The sequence below is a fragment of the Octopus sinensis genome, linkage group LG4 (genome assembly GCF_006345805.1).
Source record: "Octopus sinensis linkage group LG4, ASM634580v1, whole genome shotgun sequence".
In the NCBI taxonomy this organism is placed as follows: domain Eukaryota; kingdom Metazoa; phylum Mollusca; class Cephalopoda; order Octopoda; family Octopodidae; genus Octopus; species Octopus sinensis.
In genome coordinates, this window is record NC_043000.1 from 127,836,253 (window position 1) to 127,858,348 (window position 22,096).

Consider the following 22,096-nt stretch of genomic DNA (forward strand, 5'->3'; position numbering starts at 1 on the left):
TGTATCAGGATGTTTCACACCAAGAATCAAAATGCTGACATCAGTACTGCTGTTCAATGCTCTATGAACACTGTAAGATGTGACATGGATTAGCTGCAACAGAGACTATGAAGCCACAATCAACAGGAAGGGATACAGCAGGTGTTCTGACTGTGTCTGCCTACCAGAATCCATCCAACAGCTAATGAAGAGACTTTAGGCTCAATTCAGACACCTATGTGAAGCTGTTTGAGACAGTGGTAAAACCCTGGATGGAGAGGGTTGCAGTTGTAAGACCATATGTGCGCTAACTGGAATCAGTCCCTTGCCATACTTCCAGAAAGTCAGAAACGATTGTCAGATTATTTCTGACTTCACCAGCCCCAATTTCTGGCCCCTAATTTCTCTGATTGTAATCCCATGGATTACAAAGTATGGGGTGTGGTTGAGAAAGACACCGACCACTCTGCCTGCAGCACCAAGGCCAAGCTTGTGGCCAAGATCAAGGAAGTCTTCAAAGATCTTCCTAGAGACACAGTGAGGAATACACAAGCCAGGTTCTGGAAGCCAAGAGTCACTACTGTTATCTCGGTCATAATCTATTTGATATTTTTTGATTTCCTAAAAATACTTTTTATTTTTGGATGGGATATTTTTTTTAGGCAAACCGTCAAATTTAACCTAAATACCTGTTCTTTTATTCATGTTGAGTGAGTTTTTTATCTGACTTATGGACAACTGAGAATTTTATATACATCATCATCGTTTAACATCCGCTTTCCATGCTGGCATGTGTTGGACGGTTTGACTGGGGACTGGTGAGCCAGATGGCTGTACCATGCTCCAGTCTGATCTGGCAGAGTTTCTACAGCTGGATGCCCTTCCTAACGCCAACCACTCCGAGAGTGTAGTGGGTATTTTTACATGCCACCGACACAAGGGCCAGTCAGGCGGTACTGGCAATGGCCACACTCAAATGGTGTTTTTACATGTCACCTGTACAGGAGCCAGTCCAGTGGCACTGGCAACACCCTCGCTCGAATGTTGTTTTTCACATACCACCGGCACAAAATGTATGTATGTATGTATGTATATGTGTGTGTGTGTGTGTAATACACATATCCAATGATTTCAGGTTTTGCTCAAGACCTGATGTTTCCTGAAACCATGCAACTTAGTCATGTAAACCAAGATTTTCACTGAAACTTGCCATAATTTTTCCTGTTTGATAGGGAAACAAAATCAGGAAACAATGAAAGAAAGAAAGAGATAAAAGATCAGAGAGATATAAATTAAAGTTTTAAAATGACAAATGGAAAAGGAAATTCAAATATTTTAATAAGTTTATTTGGAGAAATGGGGTAACAGCCTATGATGACCAATAATCGAAGGTGGCTGGCCCTGAAGTGAGACCGGCTTAAAATGAAAGCAGGTATATATATATGTTTTAAAAGGATTTTGTTTCTTTCTTCAAGTGATGATTTACAAAGTATTCAGAGAGCTCGGACTGAACCTGACGCTGATAGAGTATCAAAAATAACCAATCTTGAGAAATATGGTTTTTCCTAACAGCCCCAGTAATTTCATATTTCGTTTCCCAAAGCTGTCAGCTGAAAAACAGAAGAGGAAAAAAAAACATTTTCATGATCATAATTTTTAATGAAAATTTCAGTTTGTTTCAGTAATTTCTAAAATAATCGAGAATTTTATTTGATAAAATTATAAACCCTGTTTTCATTTATAGATGGATTTAGTCAAACATAACAAAAGATAGATTTCTATAAACAATTATGATACAAGGTATGAATTTTACTCTAGGCACAAGGCCTGAAATTTTTGGTGGGATAGGGCTAATCAACTACATTGACCCTGGTGCTCAACTGGTACTTATTTTATCAACCCTAAAAGGAATGAAAGGTATAGTTGACCTTGCAAAATTTGAACTCAGAACAAGAGTTGAGGAAATTCCACTAAGCATTTTGTCCAGCATGCTAACACTTTTGCCAGTTCACTACCTTATATTAATTTAAATATTAGCAATTTAACATGAAGTTTTGCATCATAAAATGAAGAGTAGTTCATAGTGATTTCATATTAACACTTGATTACAAATCAGCCAGAGACCATTCCTAGCTCTAAGATAAAAATTTTCTGATGCAAAGTGATTTAAATTAAAATCTTCCATCAAAATTTTGTGTTTATATTTCCAACATGAACTTAATGACATTTATTTAAATTCTAATTTAGAAAATTAATTGAAACAGAGGTAACATAATTAACATCACTTGTTTAATGATGATGCTCATTATCATCACATAATGTCAAGACAAATATATGATGGTCCTTTTTTTTTCAGTTTCTATCTACCAAATTCACTCACAAGGCTTTGAATGGTCCAGAGTTATAGTAGACACTTGCCCAAGGTGCCACGCGGTGAGACTGAACCCAAAACCATGTGGTTGAGAACTTATTTCACAAGGAGTGACCTAATATGAATACTAAACTACCAATCTTCAGGAATACCACTTTTATAAAACTTAAAACTATAAATAAAAAGTAAATGCTAAGGTCTCAATTTTTTTTTCTTACAACTAAGTTTACATCTAACATGTCTAATGTATTTTTAATTGTATTGGATACAAATTATTTTCTTGATTCCTTTTTTTTTTAAACATATTTCAACCACCAACATCATAAACAGCCAAAACAGAATATAATTTAATTTTCAATTTTATGAAACTCAATTTTCTTTTTTATTTTCAGATTTTGAGTTTTGATTTTTTTTCATAACAAATGCATTTACATCTGTTAATATTGCGGAGGCTGGAGAGAAAGATGTGTATAAAGTGAGTTACTGTTTTCTTTCACACCAAACACTCAACCATATGGTAGGTGTAGCACCTAGTTTTCTGTCTGGCTCTATGTAAATAGAAACATGTCTACTAAGCCAATCCCTTAGAAATGCAACACAGATTAACACCTAACAAGGAAACTGAGGCAGCTCAGCTTCAAGGTTGTTGAACTGGAGCAAGGGTGAGAAGCAAAGAAGGGAAAAATGATGGTTGGAAGGGGGATTTGAAATTATACTAGCTTCAGCTGAATGACAACCAATCCTTGTACATGGAGACAGCAAATGATAGAGCCTCTACCTGGTCATTCAACTTGTTAGAAATAGTAGTGAAGTCTCCTTTGAATCACATTTATGAAAAAAGGACACAGATAGTGTAGCCTAGAATCACTATGCTTGAAAGAAAGAAAAGTAGTTGGGGGTCTTAGTTGCAACATCTTTGACTGTATGTCTGTCTGATCACAGTTGATCTCAGGCTAAAAAAAACAACATGAATGTATGCCTGAAGATTGCAGTAGCATGAAACTTGAGTTGAGTGTGGATGTGTGAATGCAAGTGTGTCTCCTTGTGTTGATATAACATCATAGTTATGAGTGTCCACTGCCACACAAGTGGTGCTGTTTGTTTCAAATCTTCCCTGAAAGCATGTCTGGTTATGGGAGAATGTTATATTATATGGAAACAAGTGAGGATTGGCAATAGGAAAGGCATCAAACTCTAGAAAAATTTGCTTCAACAAATTCCATCTGACCCATGCAAGCATAGAAAAGTGGACATGAAGGGGATGAAATAAGTATTGGCTATTACTTACCTGTTTTATCATCTGGGAAGCATTAACTATGTCACTGCAACCATACACTATTCGTTTAGGGATTGAACTGGATTTTGACTGCAAAAGAATGTTTAAAATTAAAAATTGAGTGAAACAGAAATGAATGAAGACAAACAAACAAAATATTTGATTGCATGTTTGAGAGAGCGGTAGTGAGAAGTAGACAAGATACTGTGTGTGAGACATGAGAGAGTAAGAATGACTATTTGTGTTTCATTGACTGCATGTGTATGTGAAAGAGGTAAAGGTGGTTATGTGAGTGTGAAGACTGATTGAATGTGTCTACTATGTGAGTGATAGCATGTAACTTTCCACTTAAGTAATTAAAGAAGAAACTTAAGGAAAGTTATTTAGCAAATTGTAATAAATGGTGACATTGTATCATATTAATAATTTCTTTTTGCTTGGCAAGTAGAGTTGAGTGTATTGTATGAAGCGAACACTTCCCTATGACTACAACAGAATAAAAAAAACCATGATCCAACAGAAAAGTGTGATATCCTATCCACTTGGTCATCATACTACACCAATATTAATGACACACACATTTCATCTGAGATATACAAAATGGTGAAGGCTAGAATGCCCTTGATCAGAGGTCTACTCAGTCAGGGCTGTCCTGGAGCTAAACAGCAACAATAGTAATGCACCTGTGTTATCATGGACAAATCTTTAGGTTTCCCACTTCAAACTGAAATAAACTATGAAACCCTTTGATTTGTTGTTTTAAAAATGACCCCCATCCAAAAGAATACACGTGGAGAGCTATAATTTGGAAAATCAACTTAAAACACAAATTTTGTTATACATTTTCACATTACATTTTTTCTTCATGCCCTCCATAACCATTTCCTTTAAATCACTCTTGGCTAGAGATCTTTTACTTCCATCACTAATGAATCATAAACAATTAGATTCTTATGTAGTACCATAAAATGTAGGGTGACGAGCTGGCAGAATTATTAGCATGTTGGATAAAATGCTTAGTAGCATTTCTTCCAGCTCTTTATGTTCTAAGTTCAAATCCTGCCAAGCTTACCTTACATCCCTTTGGGATTGGTAACAAAAGGTACTTGTCAAGTACTATGGGAGGAGAACGATATAAGTGATTTGCCTCCTTCCCTTGAACCCTGACATCCATTCAGAGAGAATATTGTGATTTTTGTCATTTATACACAACAGGAACTGGGTAACCAGCCTTGTGAGTTCTAGGGCTCCAAGAAAAAGGGGAAAATGTAAGATACTCAGATTACACATAAGTTTAGACAGAGTTAATCTTTAACTGTTTTGTTACAGTATTCATTTTCAGATGTTCTGTGTTTCTTTCAATTAATTTTAAATATAACAAAGAATTGAGTAAAATAACAGTTATCATTAAGCTAGTGTTAGAAACATAAATTGTGACTAAGGTTTGGTGGAAGATTTTAATTCAGAACTTATGAAAACTAGACATTTGTACTACAGAGCCAGAACTGGTTTGGTATCGAAAGGGTTAATTTAGTTACATTCTATTTACTTAAGATAAAATTTATAACAAAGATGATGAATAAACATTAAAAAGGAAACTAAACAGACAAAAATGAAACTCAAATAACGAAACAGATTCTAGACGAAAGAAAAACATTTGAGTAATACTTAAATACAGAATAATAATTAGTTCTAGAGATAAATAAAAACTATATTATAATGTCAAGTCAGAGAAATATAACTAATTTCTTTATGTTTAAAAAAAGTGAACAATACACACTTGGCAGAGATAAAAACTGCAAAACAAACACACATTAGAAAACAGTATAAATACAAACTACAGTTTAACTACTGTTAAAAACAAAAAGAAATAAAAATACACAAACAAAAATGAAGTCCACTGCTATAAGGATGAAACTAGAAGAAAGAATACAAGACTATGTATTCATAAAACTTAAATGTGATAAAGAGAAAAAGAAAATAATTAAATCTTTTTCAAAAGTTAATATAAACACCAGTTCTAGCTGCAGGCATGGCTGTGTGTTGGAGAAGTTGACTTCTCAACTACGTGACTTTAATAAAAGATACTACACTGTAGGACTGAAACCAAAGACCCAGACTGACCAATACCATGTGAGGGGAATTTGGTAGATCAAAACTGAAAAAGCCTATTGTGTGTATATGTACCTTAAGTGTTTATTCTGGCAACTTGTCACTGCCATTTCTGCCTTCTTTCCATCTATTCCTACTTTTATATAATGTAGAGTAGCCATGTATTTCCTTTAAGCAAGAGACCTGTGCTTGTCCCTCTATCATACTTTAGCCTTTCAATACCTGGTATTTAAGCCACCTCTCCATCTTTCAAATACATTACCCACCCACCCAACTCAGTTGAGGGGGATTTTTCCTTTCCTTTGTAAGTTACTTGGCAACATCATTAATGCCAATGATACAAAATCAAGCACCCAGTATACACTGTAAAGTGGTTGACACTAGGAAAGGCATCCAGCCATACAAACCATACAAAGGCTGATATTGGTGACCAATACAGTCCTGCGACTCATCAGTTCTGGTCAGACCATTCAACCCATGCCAGTAAGGAAAATAGACAATAAATAAGTATATATATAGTCCACAGATGAGATCCAGATATTCTCTGTATAGAATACACTAAGTGATCAAAAGATTCAAACTTAGACTCTGATGTCTTTACAAAAGATATTCCACAAGGTAAAGAAAGACATTAGAGGGATCAGGTTGAGCAGGTACAGAAGCAAATATGGGGATAAGCAAATTAGACACATCTCACCTGTGCTTGTGCCACATAAAAAGCACTAAGTCTACTCTGCTGAGTGGTTGGTGTTAGGAAGGGCATCCAGCTGTAAAAACCCTGCCATAACAGACACAGAAGTCTAGTGCAGACTATGACCTGGTTAGCTCTTGTGGTACCATCACAGCCATGCTAGCATGGAACATGGACATGAAATGATGATGATGACAGATATAAAAAGGATCGACTTGCACAGAGTACAAATGACAGAGAAAATTAATGGGATAGAATAAAAGGTATTACAAGTCCAACAGCTGTTTCTGAAGGCTTGGTGATCCATAGTAATGTTCGTAGATTTAGCACATCAGAAAATGTGACCATATGGATGCATTTAACATAGGATGAAATGAACCTCCATCTTCAGGGAAGAGATCTTACATTTCAGATCTTGATGTAGAGAAGTTCAAAGATGGAATGATTAAATGTGGAGATTGTTTATCCCCATGTTCATATAAGTATGTGTGTCCCCATGGTATGTATAGCTATGTGAATCTTTACAAAACTACACTGAGCTATGGCAACAGGCAGTGGCATCAACATTTGTGGCTGGACTGCAACCAGTGATGTTTGATAACATTTCCTGTCCAGGGTAAAAAATCCTTCACTTGAAAAACAAGCTAGGTATTAGTGACAGGAATTGAATTCAACCATACAAATCATGCTTCAATTTTTTTGCTGTCTAATGTCTGTTTATCCATGTTCAAAACATGCTACCATGAAAAAAAAAGCTGTCATTAACTGGAACAAAATAAAACAAAGTTTGAACAGTTGTTTTTTTGTTTTCTTTCTAAGTAACAATAGATATCCACTTACTTTGACATAGTCCTGCAGATTTTGGTACTCTATGTAATTTCCTCCACCAACAATGAAAACATAGGCCTGAGAACAAGAACAAAGATATTATTGAAAACAGAATATAAAAAGTGTGGAAAAATGACAGACAACTTGATAATTTCAATGACTGAATTTATATATATATATATATATATAGATAGATATAATATAAAAGAGAGAGAGAGATGTATCTTACCTCTTGGAATGGAGATTTATTTCTGGCAACAGCAGAACTGCAATATTAAGAAAAACAATATTTCAATACCTATAGTAAACAACATAAAGATAAAACTTTTCAGTTATATATTTCAACTATTATGTATAACCCCAGATCAGTCTCCAACAAGTAATTTTTTTTTTATATCAAAGCTGTTTCAAACGTGACCATCCCATCTTTTTTATAGCATATTTGAGACTATATTATTAAATAATTTTTTTGTGATAGTAGAGAGAGATTTAACTTATTTTTAATACATCGATCTGCATGTTATTTACTTCCGAGTCAGCCCAATCAAATACACAGACCTGTAATATAAAGACATTCAAGCCTTAGCCATCCTGACCTTTAGGAATAGTGTACCTTAGACTATATTATCGAATATGCTTGTTTTGAAGATAATAGATATGTGGTTTGAAGGATATTTTCATGCTATTTTCATGCTCTTTCTAGCTGGTTAAGTGATCAACAGGGGCAACTTCTTTGGCTCATCACTATGGTGTGTTGCAAGGCAAAGTCAACCTCATAAAGGTTGTTTTGGTGAAGCATTGTGTGATACCATGTGTGTGTGTTTATTAAAATGTAGTTTTAGTGAAGCATTGTGTGATATCGTGTATGAGTGTACACAACAGATTTCTCTTTCAATTCCCCTTGCTACCACATCCACTCCCAAAACGTTTGTCGGACCATGGCTATTATAGAAGATACCTGCCCAAGGTGTCATGCAGGAGGACTGAACACAGAACCATGTGACTGGGAAGCACACTTCTCAACCACACAGCCACACCTGCACCAAGCACCTTTCAAGCATGGGTTATTGCCAGTGCCACTTGACTGGCTCCCATGTCGGTGGCACATAAAAAGCACCATTCAAGTGTGGTCAATGCCAGTAATGCCTGAATGGCCCTCATGCTGGTGGCACATAAAAAGCACCTGCTACACTCTGAGAGTGGTTGGCATTAGGAAGGGCATCCAGCTAAGAAACCTTGCCAGATCAGATTGGAGTCTGGCGCAGCCTCCTGGCTTGCCAGTCTTCAGTCAAATTGTCCAACCCATGCCAGTATGGAAAGCGGATGTTAAACAATGATGATGATTCTTATGACAATTTCATGCTATATCTTCTTTTACCAGTTTTTCACTTATTTTAATTATATTTGGAGATAAAAGCCTTTTATCACAGTTTCACAGTACCAATCATAGCAAATGCTGTTATACACTGCTGGTCACAATGCACTTCCAATTCTGTCTTGATTGCACCATTCTTTTCCTTCTTGACCCAAATTGCATGACTAAATCATCTTCCCATCATCATTGAGGCCTTCCAAATGGCTTTTTCCAATCTCTTAGATACCACACAGCAATGAAAGCTAAAATATAATTCAGTGTTTAATCCAACATCATCTTGAGGATGTTAAATTTAGGCATGATATAAAAATCCACTTGCCTGGTCATTTTTACAACCAACTTGTAGCTGCCAAAGATACTTATGCAGTACAATCCATCATTTGTAGTAACAATAATCTAGATAGACTTCAATGTCAAGTGAAATTTGAATTGCTTCATTCTTTGACAAGTTGTTGACATAGAAGTAACTGTAAAGTGACAAAGTCCTAGGCTGTGGCAAATAGGTGCATATCACGAGAAATGAGATTGGGGCATTCACAAAGAACGGACACTTGAATGAAGTATATCTTTAACCCTTTCATTACCAACCTGGCTGAAACCGGCTCTGGCTCTGTAGTACAAATGTCTTGTTTTCATAAGTTTTGAATTAAAACCTACCAAACCTTAGTCACAATTTATGTTCCTAACACTAGCTTAATGATAACTAAGTTATTTTACTAAATTCTTTGTTATATTTAAAATTAATTGAAAGAAACACAAAGCATCTCAACAGAAATACGGTAATGAAAGGGTTAATGAATAAATAGTTTTGTTTATTTGTTGAAATTATTAAATATATCTCAAAATGCATCAGATCACCACCACCAACATTTTCATGTCCACATTTTCCTTGCTGGCATGTTAACCAGACAAGACTTCATAAGGCAGTAAGTAATACTACATCCCAGCAGCAGGATTAGAATTCAGAACATAAAGAATCGGAAGAAATACCACTAAGCATTTTGTCCAAAGCTTTAACAATTCTGCTAGTCCACAAAATAATGTCCTGTAATTAGTTAGTTTGTTGATGTTTAGTTGGAGATTTTTGTCTTCATTTAATCTGGTTAAAGATGGCAGCTTACTTAAGAATCCAAATATTTTATTCCATCACTGTACTGTACTGTGCCTCTGACAAAATAAAAATGAAGCACACAATGGCCCGATCACTTGATGTGAACAGGAACCACAAAGCAGTATATTTGTGAACAGGAACCACAAAGCACCATTGTAAGCTTGTTGATAAGAAAAAGGAACGTGTTGCTGGTACTGGCTTGTGCCTATAGCTGAGACACATAACACCGAATGGCTCAGGTCAACTAACTGCAAATAGGTGCCACAGGATGAAATGAGACACTACTGTAGAGAGGTTCATAGCCTTGCATTGCTGGATTCAGTTACACCGACAGAAGAAAACTGCCAGTGATAGAATGATGACCTATCAAAAAAGAAATGTCTTCTTTGTGTGTTTAACATCTTGGAAAGGAAATCTGCAAACTGGACTAAAAGAATGTAGAGGTCCCCGAGGAAAAGTAACCATCCAAATATAACAGTGGAAATACTACACAACCAACTAACAAGAGATTTGCTAACTTACATTGCAAACTTTAAATCCTTCCACCAGGACCAAGAGAAAACAATGGAAAACCCAATCCAGTATACCCTAACTTGAATCATTAAATGAAGACAAAAATCTTCAACTGAACATCAAAAAACTAACTCTTTACTTGTTTCGGTCATTTGACTGCAGTCATGCTGGAGCACCGCCTTCAGTCGAGCAAATCGACCCCAGGACTTATTCTTTGTAAGCCTAGTACTTATTCTATCGGTCTATTTTGCCGAACCACTAAGTTACAGGGACGTAAACTCACCAGCATCGGTTGTCAAGCGATGTTGGGGGGACACAGACACACAAACATATACACACACATACATGTATATATACATATACACGAAAGGTTTCTTTCAGTTTCCATCTACCAAATCCACTCACAAGGCTTTGATTGGCCCGAGGCTATAGTAGAAGACACTTGCCCAAGGTGCCATACAGTGGGACTGAACCACGAACCATGTGGTTGGTAAGCAAGCTACTTATCACACAACCACTCCTATGCCTAACCAATTACAGGACATTATTTTGTGGACTAGCAAAATTGTTAAAGCTTTGGACAAAATGCTTAGAGGTATTTCTTCCAACGCTTTATGTTCTGAATTCTAATCCTGCTGCGGTCAACTTTGCTTTTCAACCTTTTGGGTTCAGTATAATAAAGTACTCATGATAGTAAGATTGTAGTTTCAATTCCTGGACCAGGAGACATGTATTCTTGAGCAAAACATTTCATTTCATGTTGCTCCAATCCACTCAGCTGGTAAAAATGAGTAATCCTGCAATTACAATGAACCAGCATCCTGTCCAGGGAGGGATACACCAGAGAAACCAGCCCTATCACTCCTTATAGAGCGATGTGGACTAAGCACAATATAGAAATACTTACCCATCACCTCGCAATAACTTGGGATCAAAATATCGAAAATCTTCAATTTCTGGTAAAGATTTCAGTTCCATCAAAGCATCAACAATTCGAGTCACTGGAAGATTCTGAAAGAACAAAGATAACTTTTCATATATCTTGATAGTTTACATTTCAGATTTCATTAAATATTTCTGCAATATTTTCATGTCAATGTAACCAGCTAAACTACAATGTATCTGGCACTTCTAAATAGGTTTTGTTTTTGTTTTCAATTACCATTAAGCATGATTAAGAGCCCAAAAAAACAAAAAATCAATCTGATGTACTGAACATAAGTTTTAGTTTTCACTAGGAAATTGTTTATTATGCTACTTGTCACAACTGAAGGATATATTACATCGATCAATACGTATGACATAGCCTTAGGCCAATCAAAGCCTTGTGGGTGGATTTGGTAGACAGAAATTGAAAGAAGTGTGTGTGTGTTTCTGATGTTCCCTACAACTGCTTGACAACTAGTATTGGTATGTTTGCATCATTGTAACTTAGCAGTTTGATAAAAGAGACTAATAGGGTCAACATCGGGCTTAAAAAAGTACTGAGTCTAATTCCTTCAACTAAATACTCTTCCAGGCAATGCCCCAGCATGGCCATAGTGTAATGACTGACACAAGGTAAATAATATATATGAAAGGAAAATAGGTGGTGGTTGTTGTAGATGATGATGATAATGCTGGTGGTAGTGGTGGTACTGGCAATGATGATGAAGATATTGCAGAATAGCAGATGTGAGAGATCTAAGTAGCACCATCAATCAACTTTCTGGGACAATGATGGCAGCAAGCACCCCGCCCCACCCCCACCAATAGATGTGGGGGGGAGGGGTGATGTGTCACCCAAGGACAGGAGATGTCAAAGATAAGCCACAATCTACACATACACATCCAATGACAATAACACACAAATATCAGTAAATATAATATAATCCATTTACACACACACACACACACACATACATACATACATACATACAAACACATGCACAACCAAAGAGTATATAAACTCTACATGGTCACCTATCCTGCAAGAAACAGCAGCCAAATAACACCCTATTATCATCATCATTCAATGTTCACTTTTCCATGTTTGCATGGGTTGGGACAGAAATTTTGAAGCAGATTTTCTACAGCTGGATGCTCTTCCTGCTGTCAACCTTCACCTGTTTCCAAACAAGGTAATATTTTCACTGAAGTTTGGAAATGAAGGACATCACTCATATAGCAGTGACATTTGTTTTAAACTATCACATGAAATTAAGGCAAGGGGACAGTAACACACACACACACACACATATGTATACACACACAAATATATAGACACAAAAATACACACACATGTATAGACACGCAAATACATGCACACACGTATAAACACGCAAATATATGCACACACGTATAGATACGCGAATACACGCACGCACGTATAGACACGCGAATACACGCACACACGTATAGACACGCGAATACACGCACACACGTATAGACACGCGAATACACGCACACACGTATAGACATGCAAATACACGCACACACGTATAGACACGCAAATACACGCATGCACGTATAGACACGCGAATACATGCACACACGTATAGACACGCAAATACACACACACACGTATAGACACAAATACACACGCACGTATAGACACACAAATACACACGCACGTATAGACACACAAGTACACACACACGTATAGACACACAAGTACACACACACGTATAGACACACAAGTACACACACACGTATAGACACACAAGTACACACACACGTATAGACACACAAATACACACACACGTATAGACACACACAAATACACACGCACGTATAGACACACAAGTACACACACACGTATAGACACACAAGTACACACACACGTATAGACACACAAGTACACACACACGTATAGACACACAAGTACACACACACGTATAGACACACAAATACACACACACGTATAGACACACAAATACACACACTCATGTATAGATACACAAATACACACAAATGTATAGGCACACACACACGTTCCTTTGAATTTCCAACTACCAAATCCACTTATAAGGCTTTGGTTGGCCTGTAGAAGACAGGTGCCATGCCATGGGACTGAACCCAAGACCATATGGTTGGGAAGCAAACATCTTACCACACTGCCATGTCTGCACCTATCATCTGAAAAAATGGATAGACATTAAATAATGTAATTGTAGATATCCCTTAAAAAGACAGCATGCTCATGGTTGGAATGACTTTGAACATAGGTCTACTCAATCAGGGTTGACCCAGGATTAAACAATAATGGCAACAACCGCCAAAGATCCTCTGGACATCATAGAATGTAATTCTATGAGGGTGTGAAAGAAGTGCGTGGGGATTTACGCAACGTAGAAGATAACAACTTCTAAGTAGTTTCCATCTAGCAAGAAAACCAAAAACTGTATTAACTGGCAGCAATATTCTTTATGGCAAGTGTATTGGATTACAATATAATAATTTTAGTAAAGTAATATGGTGAATGGTGGAAGGAATAGTGGCAAAAAACCATTCTTTTATATAGACCATCATAAAATATGCCCATTGTTCAAATGGTTGAATATATAAGAGGCTGAATCAATTACCCATGGGAAAAGAATTCTTATGCCAAAGAAAACAAATTTATTAGTAAAAGAAAGAAAAAAATGTACTAATCTACCAAAAGAGAATTCTTCTCCACTCCTTTCTTCACTTCAAGACAAAAGTTAAATGTGTATTCACCTAGAAACATATTTATTTATTCATATCCATCTGATATTTCCATATGTTGTCTCCTCATTGATATTGCAGTGGGATTGGTAGAGAGCATATAATAAAATATTGATATTCTGTAAAGGATAATCACTAAATTTTGTGTTCAAATCCACCTAGGATGTTTTTTTATTTGTTTCTCTTATCATTACATGATTTCTCTTTTCCTTTTTTTTAACCCTAATTACCAGAGACTTACAAACAGCTTGCTTATGCAAATGCTATAAACTGAAAGCTCCGCATATTGGACATCAGTAATTTTCAGGGGTCATCAACAGAGAATGCACACAGCTTCTGGGCCTTCCTCTCAACAGCTTTACAGGGCACTGGCTCCCTTGACAGATATAAGGTCCCCATCTACTGGGTCAACTGACTAATATTTGATCTTAATTCTTTCAACCCAGGATCATCAGTACCATTCCAAATGTAGAGTGATTCAGGTCTGACTTGCAAGGTGGGGGTATTTTCCATACTTACCATTTTTAAATAATTAAAAAAAAGGAGACAATCATTATTGTAAAATGCTGGTTACATAGGATACTATGTTGACAGAGTTGCTCTTCATTGTAACCACGGAGAAATTAATTTTGAGTTTCTCAGATTAACTCAGCTGCTTTAGTCAGTCTTGAGTTCAAAAATAAATTTCATAGATGAGGGACAGTTAGTAGTGCCAGATGTCTCTAGTACCATTGGAACTTACTTTTTTTCATTTGATGTAAGTCTGCTCTCAATCAGGGCTGCCCAGGAGCTAAATAGCAATCTACATGCAAGTAAAATTATTTGTGTCCAGGACACATTACAACATTAGTGACAGAATATAAACCGTCACTCTCTTTATTAGTTGCCCAACACGCTAATCAAGTCAATCTGGTTTATTTTATGACCAGCTTTACATATACATGGCAATATCTAAGACAATTAATTGAGAATGACTGGGCTCAAATGTTGCAATTTATGGAATAAATAATTTGAGATGGATTTCAATCAAAAGATGTTTCTAGAACAGAGAAGAAAATGTTCTTACATGTTTTTTCACAACAAGGTTCTTTACGCCTTCCATAACAAATTGGGAACCCTGGTTCATCAGTTTGGAAAACATTCTGGAAAATAAAATGACAAAGTTTTTGTTCAGAGAAAAATTGGCAAGAATAAGGATTTCTAGCATACAATACTTGGTAGTATAAAAACACACATCAATTTCAGCAGCACATATTCAGGAAAAAGTTTTTTTAGTGCTTTAAGACATGTAATATTTAAAGCAACTTTGAATATAGGACTGGCATGTGATATTTTTAAGATTTGGAGGGGGATATGCATCTTGTATGCCATTAAATATGATGGGTATAAGAGCACCTGTTTTTTTGTTTTATTTTTTTGTAAGGTGGAAGAAACAATTATGTCACCCTAGTACACAACTAGTACTTAGATGAACAGTAAAGTTGCATCCCCCATCCAACTGGAATTCAGACATAACTACATACCGAGAAACATTTTATCTGTCACTGAATGCACCATTAACAGATAAAAGCTGCCTCTGAACTCAATATTAAGGGCTTCTACAATTGACAGAAAGTCACAAATTTATATGTAAAGAAAGCAGGGCCGTGGACTGAAATATATCAAAGACAAGTTAAAGAAAGTCAACTTCGGTAGAACTTGAAATATTTATGTAATAGAATAATTAAATACCATTAGTAGAACAGTGGTCTAAATACCTAAGTGTGCCACTCCACTACATTCCTAACAACATGTCTGCATAGTTTAGATATAGGTCTTCAGTAAAAAATATATCAACCATTAACCTGTGCAGTAGAGTGTCATATTATTAGAAGCAGACCTCAATTATTTTCTTAATGCAATCACACCCAGACAATCCTGCAACTAGTTTCATATTTATAAAACGTTCCTTTTTCAACAATGTAATTTATCTGTATATACATTTATGCATTCATATCAGTTCTGACTAAAGCATAGAAAAGATAAACAACATTCTGTTCTAAATATAATTTGCTTCCATAAGAACATTATAAGACTCAGTGGGACTGTGAAGAAAAAGTTTCAATTTTCCTAATTGAAAGTATTATCACATGAGATTGTATTTTTTTTTTTTCAACCTATATACTATAACTGATCCATGCCAGATTGTGTGGCTAATGTTTATTTACATGTAACATAAGCAGTGCAGTGAGAAGTGTAAAATCAGCAGTTTATTCACAAAGAATAACTTGGAATAAGTTAACTCTTACAGAATTTTGTAAAGAAGTAACAATCTTTAGCTTGAAATAGTGATAGCCTTGTGTGTATTATTCTTTTACTTGTTTCAGTCATTTGACTGCGGCCATGCTGGAGCACCACCTTCAGTCGAGCAAATCGACCCCAGGACTTATTATTTGTAAGCCTAGTACTTATTCTATCGGTCTATTTTGCCGAACCGCTAAGTTACGGGGACGTAAACACACCAACATCAGTTGTCAAGCGATGTTGGGGGGACACAGACACACAAACATATACACACACATACATATTTATATATTTATTTATATATATATATATATATATACGACGGGCTTCTTTCAGTTTCCATCTACCAAATCCACTCAAGGCTTTGGTTGGCTCAAGGCTATAGTAAAAGACACTTGCCCAAGGTGCCACGCAGTGGGACTGAACCCGGAATCATGTGGTTGGTAAGCAAGCTACTTACCACATAGCCACTCCTGTGCCTAATGTATTATCATTATTATTATTATTATTATCATTATTATTATTAAGGCAGTGAGTTGACAGAATTGTATCACATTGGACAAAATGCTTAGCAGCATTTCATCTGTCTTTACATTCTGAGTTCAAATGCCGCTGAGGTTAACTCTGCCTGTCACCCCAGTACTTAAATAGTAATCCCAAAAGGGATCAATAAAAAAAAAATCAATAAAAAAAGGGGACAATAAAAAAGAGTCAATAAAAGAAAGTACCAGTTGAGCACTGGGGTTGATTGTAATCAAGTAAACTCTCCCCAAAAATTGCTGGCCTTGTGCCAAAATTTGAAATCAATATTTTCCTATGACCAGACATGTTTTCATGAAAGACTGGAAATGAAAGACAGTTTGTAAGACTGTGACACTTGCAACTATCATGCAATGTCAAAGTGGGGAAATGGTCATACACATACACACACATACACACACACACACAGAGGCACCTTTTAGTTTTTATCTAGCAAATCCATTCACAAGGGTTCTGGTCAACCCAAAGCTATAGTAGAAGACTACTACAAGGTGCTGTGCAGTGGGACTGAACCTGAAATGATGTGGAAGAAAAACAAACTTCTTACCACACGACAATTAAGAAGAAACAGTTTCTAAAAAACGTTTTCAAGAAAAGGACTACAAAAATGATATGCATCTTACAAGTCATCCAGTTTGGCAGTTAAAGCCACTCTGAAGATAAATAAGGATTTCTTCACCCATGCCGGTGCCACATAAAAAGTGCCCAATACACTCTGTAAAGTGGTTGGTTAGAATTAGGAAGGCATAGAAACCATACCAAAACAGACAAATGGAGCCTAGTTCAGCTGGCCAGCTCCTGTCAGACTGTCTAATTTATGCCAGCATGGAAAACGAATGTTAAATGATGATGATGATAAAGATTATATACTTGTAGAGTGGTGAGTGTGTACAGTCAACTGAATAGCCAAGAGGTACATTTATGAAACTTATTTCTGATGAGAGTGAAATACAAAGCAAAACTGACTCCAACAGGAATTGAACTTAGAAATGTCGGAATACCAGTACTTAATTTTGGCTCCTTATGTTCTATCACCTCCTGCTATTTGAAGATAAATTATAACAACAATGGTTGTTTCTAATGAAAACAATATTGCTGTCGCTACTGATGATGATGAGGTAGAGGAGGTGGAGGAAAAGGAAGGGCGATGATAATGAAGAAGACCACAAGACAAACAGTGATGAGAAGACTGATGATGGGTGATGATATCTTTATTTGCCATAAAAGCAGAAATTGAATAAATAAATAGAAAAGCAAACAGTTAAACAGACAATTAGAAATTGAGTTTGTGAAATAAAAATAATTACGATTACGGTGATGGAGTGTTGGTAGAGGAAGAGATGAAAATGATGATGGTGAACTCATAGTAAAAGTAGAAATGAAAAAGTACAATTGTTCTACATCAGTGAAAGGGACATGGTGTATAAAAAAGGAGTTATACAATTTCTACAATCTATTTATTAAACTGAAGTATCCCCCACTGCTGTCTGTTTATTGAAACCTACTGAATGTGCAGCCAAGTGGTCATTTAAGTTCAAGCCTCAGTGATCACTGCTGACATAATCGCTCAATGAAAGCTATTTGACGAGATTTAGCACGTGGTCAATGTTTTAACACACCGCAGGACAATACGTTGCACCAATATAACAATATCAATTATTAAATGCAACACCCACGTAGACAATGCAGGAAATCAATATTGGTTAATTGTCAAACAATGCTTATCGTCTGGCAGGTGTTTTAGAACAGAATTGCGTTCAACCATGTGAAAATTTACAAAATTCTGTTTATTCGCAAACACTATTCCTGTCCTTTTTTTTTTTTCTCACTCATTTCATTAAATACCTGTTCAACAGGTTTAGCTGATAAATTCTCTCCACATTACTTTCTGTTGTTTAGGTCAACATCTCATTAACCTTTATCCAGTCCCTTTCCCCTATTATTAAATTCAACTTTAGCCTTCAAAGGACTATCCCCAACCAAGATACAAAATATATATATATATTTTGTATCGTCATCATCGTCATTTAACGTCCGTTTTCCATGCTAGCATGGGTTGGACTTTTCAACCAGGTTCTAGGAAGCCAGGAGGCTGCACCAGGCTCTAGTCTGATCTTGCAATGTTTCTACAGCTGAATGTCCTTCCTAATGCCAACCACTCCATGAGTGTAGTGGGTGCTTTTTACGTGCCACTGGCACAGGTGCTAGGGGAGGCTGGCAACTGCCACAATAAGGACCAGATTTTCAAAAAAATAAGAACTGAGGTCAATTTGTTTGATCAAAAAACTTTGCAAGACATTACTCCAGCATGGTCAGAGTCCAATAACTGAAACATATATATATATATATATATATATATATATATATATATATATACATACACACACACATATATACACTCAGAGTTTCACGTTCCCGTTGGTCAGAGTTTTGTTTAGAATTCTAAACAAAACTGTCTGACAAATGGGAATGTGAAACTGAGTAACAGTTTTTGTGATATTTCTGCTGCTTTTTGATAAAGCCTATTACTTTACCTCTGGTATTCGAGTACTATTTTTTCCACCTTGTTTCGCATATATGTGCTTACTCTGGTATATATATATTCAATGATTGATGGATGTATCACTGAAGATGCATTTATATTTCAACACACAGGTATCAACAAAAAAAAAAAAGGTTCTTTTGCTTTATTATCAAACCCTTTTGTGTGCTACTCAGAAAGATTCCCTTCAGCAATATTCACCAATTACAATCTTCGCCATCATTAAATTCTTCCTTAAATCCATGGAATATGTCCAAAACTTAGAGCCGGTATATCTCATTACATCACATTGAGCTGGATATTAATTCAAGTGATTTAAGAAGGTTTCTTTAAAATCGACTCAAGACAGTATTCTCTTTGATGATGATGGTGGTGGTGGCAGCAGAGGTTATGGCAGTGGTGTTACTTCCATTATCAGAGTCAGAGAACAGTGTCGACAGTGATGGTGATGATAAACCCAATGTAGACAGACAATGTTATCTGCCCAACTAATGCAATGATAACCACTCTAATAAAGCTAAGCTGATTCTTACTTCAGCAATACATTTACTAAGAGAGCTGTTATCTGTTGCATTGAAATCAGGTGGAGGAGACATTCCTTATAATTCCTCACAGTTCTTTTGGCAGAATACATTAACACGAGAGAGTATGGAGACGGTTTATGAGCAAGAGATGTGAATTGTGTTTTATGAGTTCACTGTTTGGTTAGAATGAAAATATGTATAAACGAAAGAGAGAGAGAGAGAGAGAGAGAGTGTGTGTGTGTGTACATAGTTTTGTATGATTATGAGTTTGCTATATAGCATGATTGACTGTGTGTGTGTGATGATAATGATGTTACATACATATCACCATAACATCTCATCACCATTTTACATCTGCTTTCTATGAAGGCATGGGTTGGACGGACACACACATCTGTGTGTGCATTAGGCTTGTGAGTGTAATGATTGTGCACACTAAAATGAGGATATAATTATCACTATGAATGATAAACAGAAAGGAGGAAGAGAGAGAAGTAAACACTCATTCAATAGGTTTTCAAGTGTTAAACAGTGTCCAACTTGTTATAATAATGTGTCTCTTATATGTCTATAATGAAGATGTTGATTAAACCAGCAGTGAGAAAAGAGGGAGTTTAGAAGATACCATAGGTAAATAATTGAAAACTATTCTTACATCACCACTACCATTACTATAGAACTAACCAGAAAAAAAAAAGAAAACCCGGTTTAAAATGGTGGAAATAATTACATAAGAGTTTTTAAATGCTTTTCATGATTCCTGGAAGAATAATATATTTATAGATAAAAATAATTAAATACTGATGGCAATTATGATCTTGAGTTTAGATTTAGAATGTCTCTTTCACTCTTTTCTTTCCTCTTACACAGGCAAACTTTTTCATAATTTAAAACCACATATCCTGGTCCTGTCATATAACGACCCAAAACACTTAGATTTCCTAATGTAGATTTTGATTAACAATTAACAAATTACGGAACCTTTTCATGCTTCAGCCTCCAAGGAGGACTTATCCTGTAGTCTTGTAGCCAGTTATTTCTTGCAGTAATATTAGTTTCAAATTTTAGCACAAAGCCAGCAATTTTTGGTGGGGTGGTGAGTGGGAGTCAATTATATCAACCCCAGTGCTCAACTGGTGCTTATTCTATTGCCCCCTAAAGGATGAAAAGCAAAGCCAACTTCAGGGGAATTTGAACTCCCACCCATGCCAGCATGGAAGGCGGCCGTTAAATGATGATGATGATAATGAATACACAAATGGACAAGATGCTGCAAAGCATTTTGCCTGTCATGCTAGTGACTCTGCCAGCTTCTTGCAGTAATATTGTGATCAATTCCTCCTCACTCAAACCCAGCCCTACCACAAAATGACTGTCTCCTTGTAGAAGTCCCTGAGTTATTGAGACACAGCAGCCTATTTGCTATTTCCTATCAACAAATGGTTCCATTTCTATTTCTATTTATCTATCATCTGTTTTATGAAAGCAGCATGTATGCCCAAACAAACAAACACATACACACTATGGCAGTGCATCTTTTAATAATATGCCATTTACATGCATGATCTAATCATAATATAAGACTGTCTTTATATGGTTGTTCAACCTGCGAGAAACAGCAGCAAAATCTCACCCAAATTACACCCTACTTTCTTCAAAAAAGAAAGATATATTGGGTAATGTGATCCTAGGTATGCTTTCTGAAAAAACAAAAACAAAAGCAAAAAACTTCATGGTCACATTTGGAATACCTTTGATTATAGAACTGCTTGATTTAGACAATGAACAATCATCATTTCTTTGATAGTTGCATTTCAGTGGCAATTTCCGACTTGATCTGCAGTGCATTTCTCTCACAGAAGAATAGGTGTACTGCACTAAAGGATACCTGCACATAACAGCAACTCAGGCAGGCCTCTCCAAGTACCAAACAACATTCCCATTTAAATCTTGTATCAGAACTTAAGAGAAAAAAAAGTAACTGACCTAGAAGTCAATAAAGTTTTCTAATTTGGAAAATAGAACAGGTTGACCCAGTACTGTACAATTCGGCAATACACATGGATTAATAACCTATTCTTTACATTATAAGACCAGCTTGTTTCCAGCTGACTATCTTAACTTCTTCCACCATCAATGCCTAGCTAGCACAGGCTTGTTTAACCTATATCTTAGTCTCTTACACTTTTGACAGTCTTTAATGATTGCTTGGCTATTATGCCTGTGTCTGACAATGTTGGTGTTGAGGTTTTCTTTTTTCTATT

The 22,096-nt window shown here is 36.1% G+C and overlaps 1 protein-coding gene and 1 long non-coding RNA gene across 2 annotated transcripts in view; one reads left to right on the forward strand and one right to left on the reverse strand.

Annotated features, from left to right (window-relative positions):
- LOC118763117 overlaps positions 1-2,541 on the forward strand; it is a 274,270-nt gene extending 271,729 nt beyond the window's left edge. The window contains exon 4 of the long non-coding RNA XR_004998870.1: positions 2,336-2,541. This is a non-coding gene — a long non-coding RNA (uncharacterized LOC118763117). The remainder of the gene's footprint in view (positions 1-2,335) is intronic.
- Positions 1,311-22,096, reverse strand: part of LOC115210740 (sec1 family domain-containing protein 1) — a 127,430-nt gene continuing 106,644 nt past the window's right edge. The window contains exons 19-24 of the mRNA XM_029779449.2: positions 15,010-15,085; positions 11,164-11,267; positions 7,487-7,523; positions 7,270-7,335; positions 3,639-3,716; positions 1,311-1,589 (exon numbers count right to left, since the gene is read on the reverse strand). Of these exons, the coding sequence (XP_029635309.1) occupies positions 1,563-1,589; positions 3,639-3,716; positions 7,270-7,335; positions 7,487-7,523; positions 11,164-11,267; positions 15,010-15,085 (388 nt within the window). The 3' untranslated portion in view covers positions 1,311-1,562. The remainder of the gene's footprint in view (positions 1,590-3,638; positions 3,717-7,269; positions 7,336-7,486; positions 7,524-11,163; positions 11,268-15,009; positions 15,086-22,096) is intronic.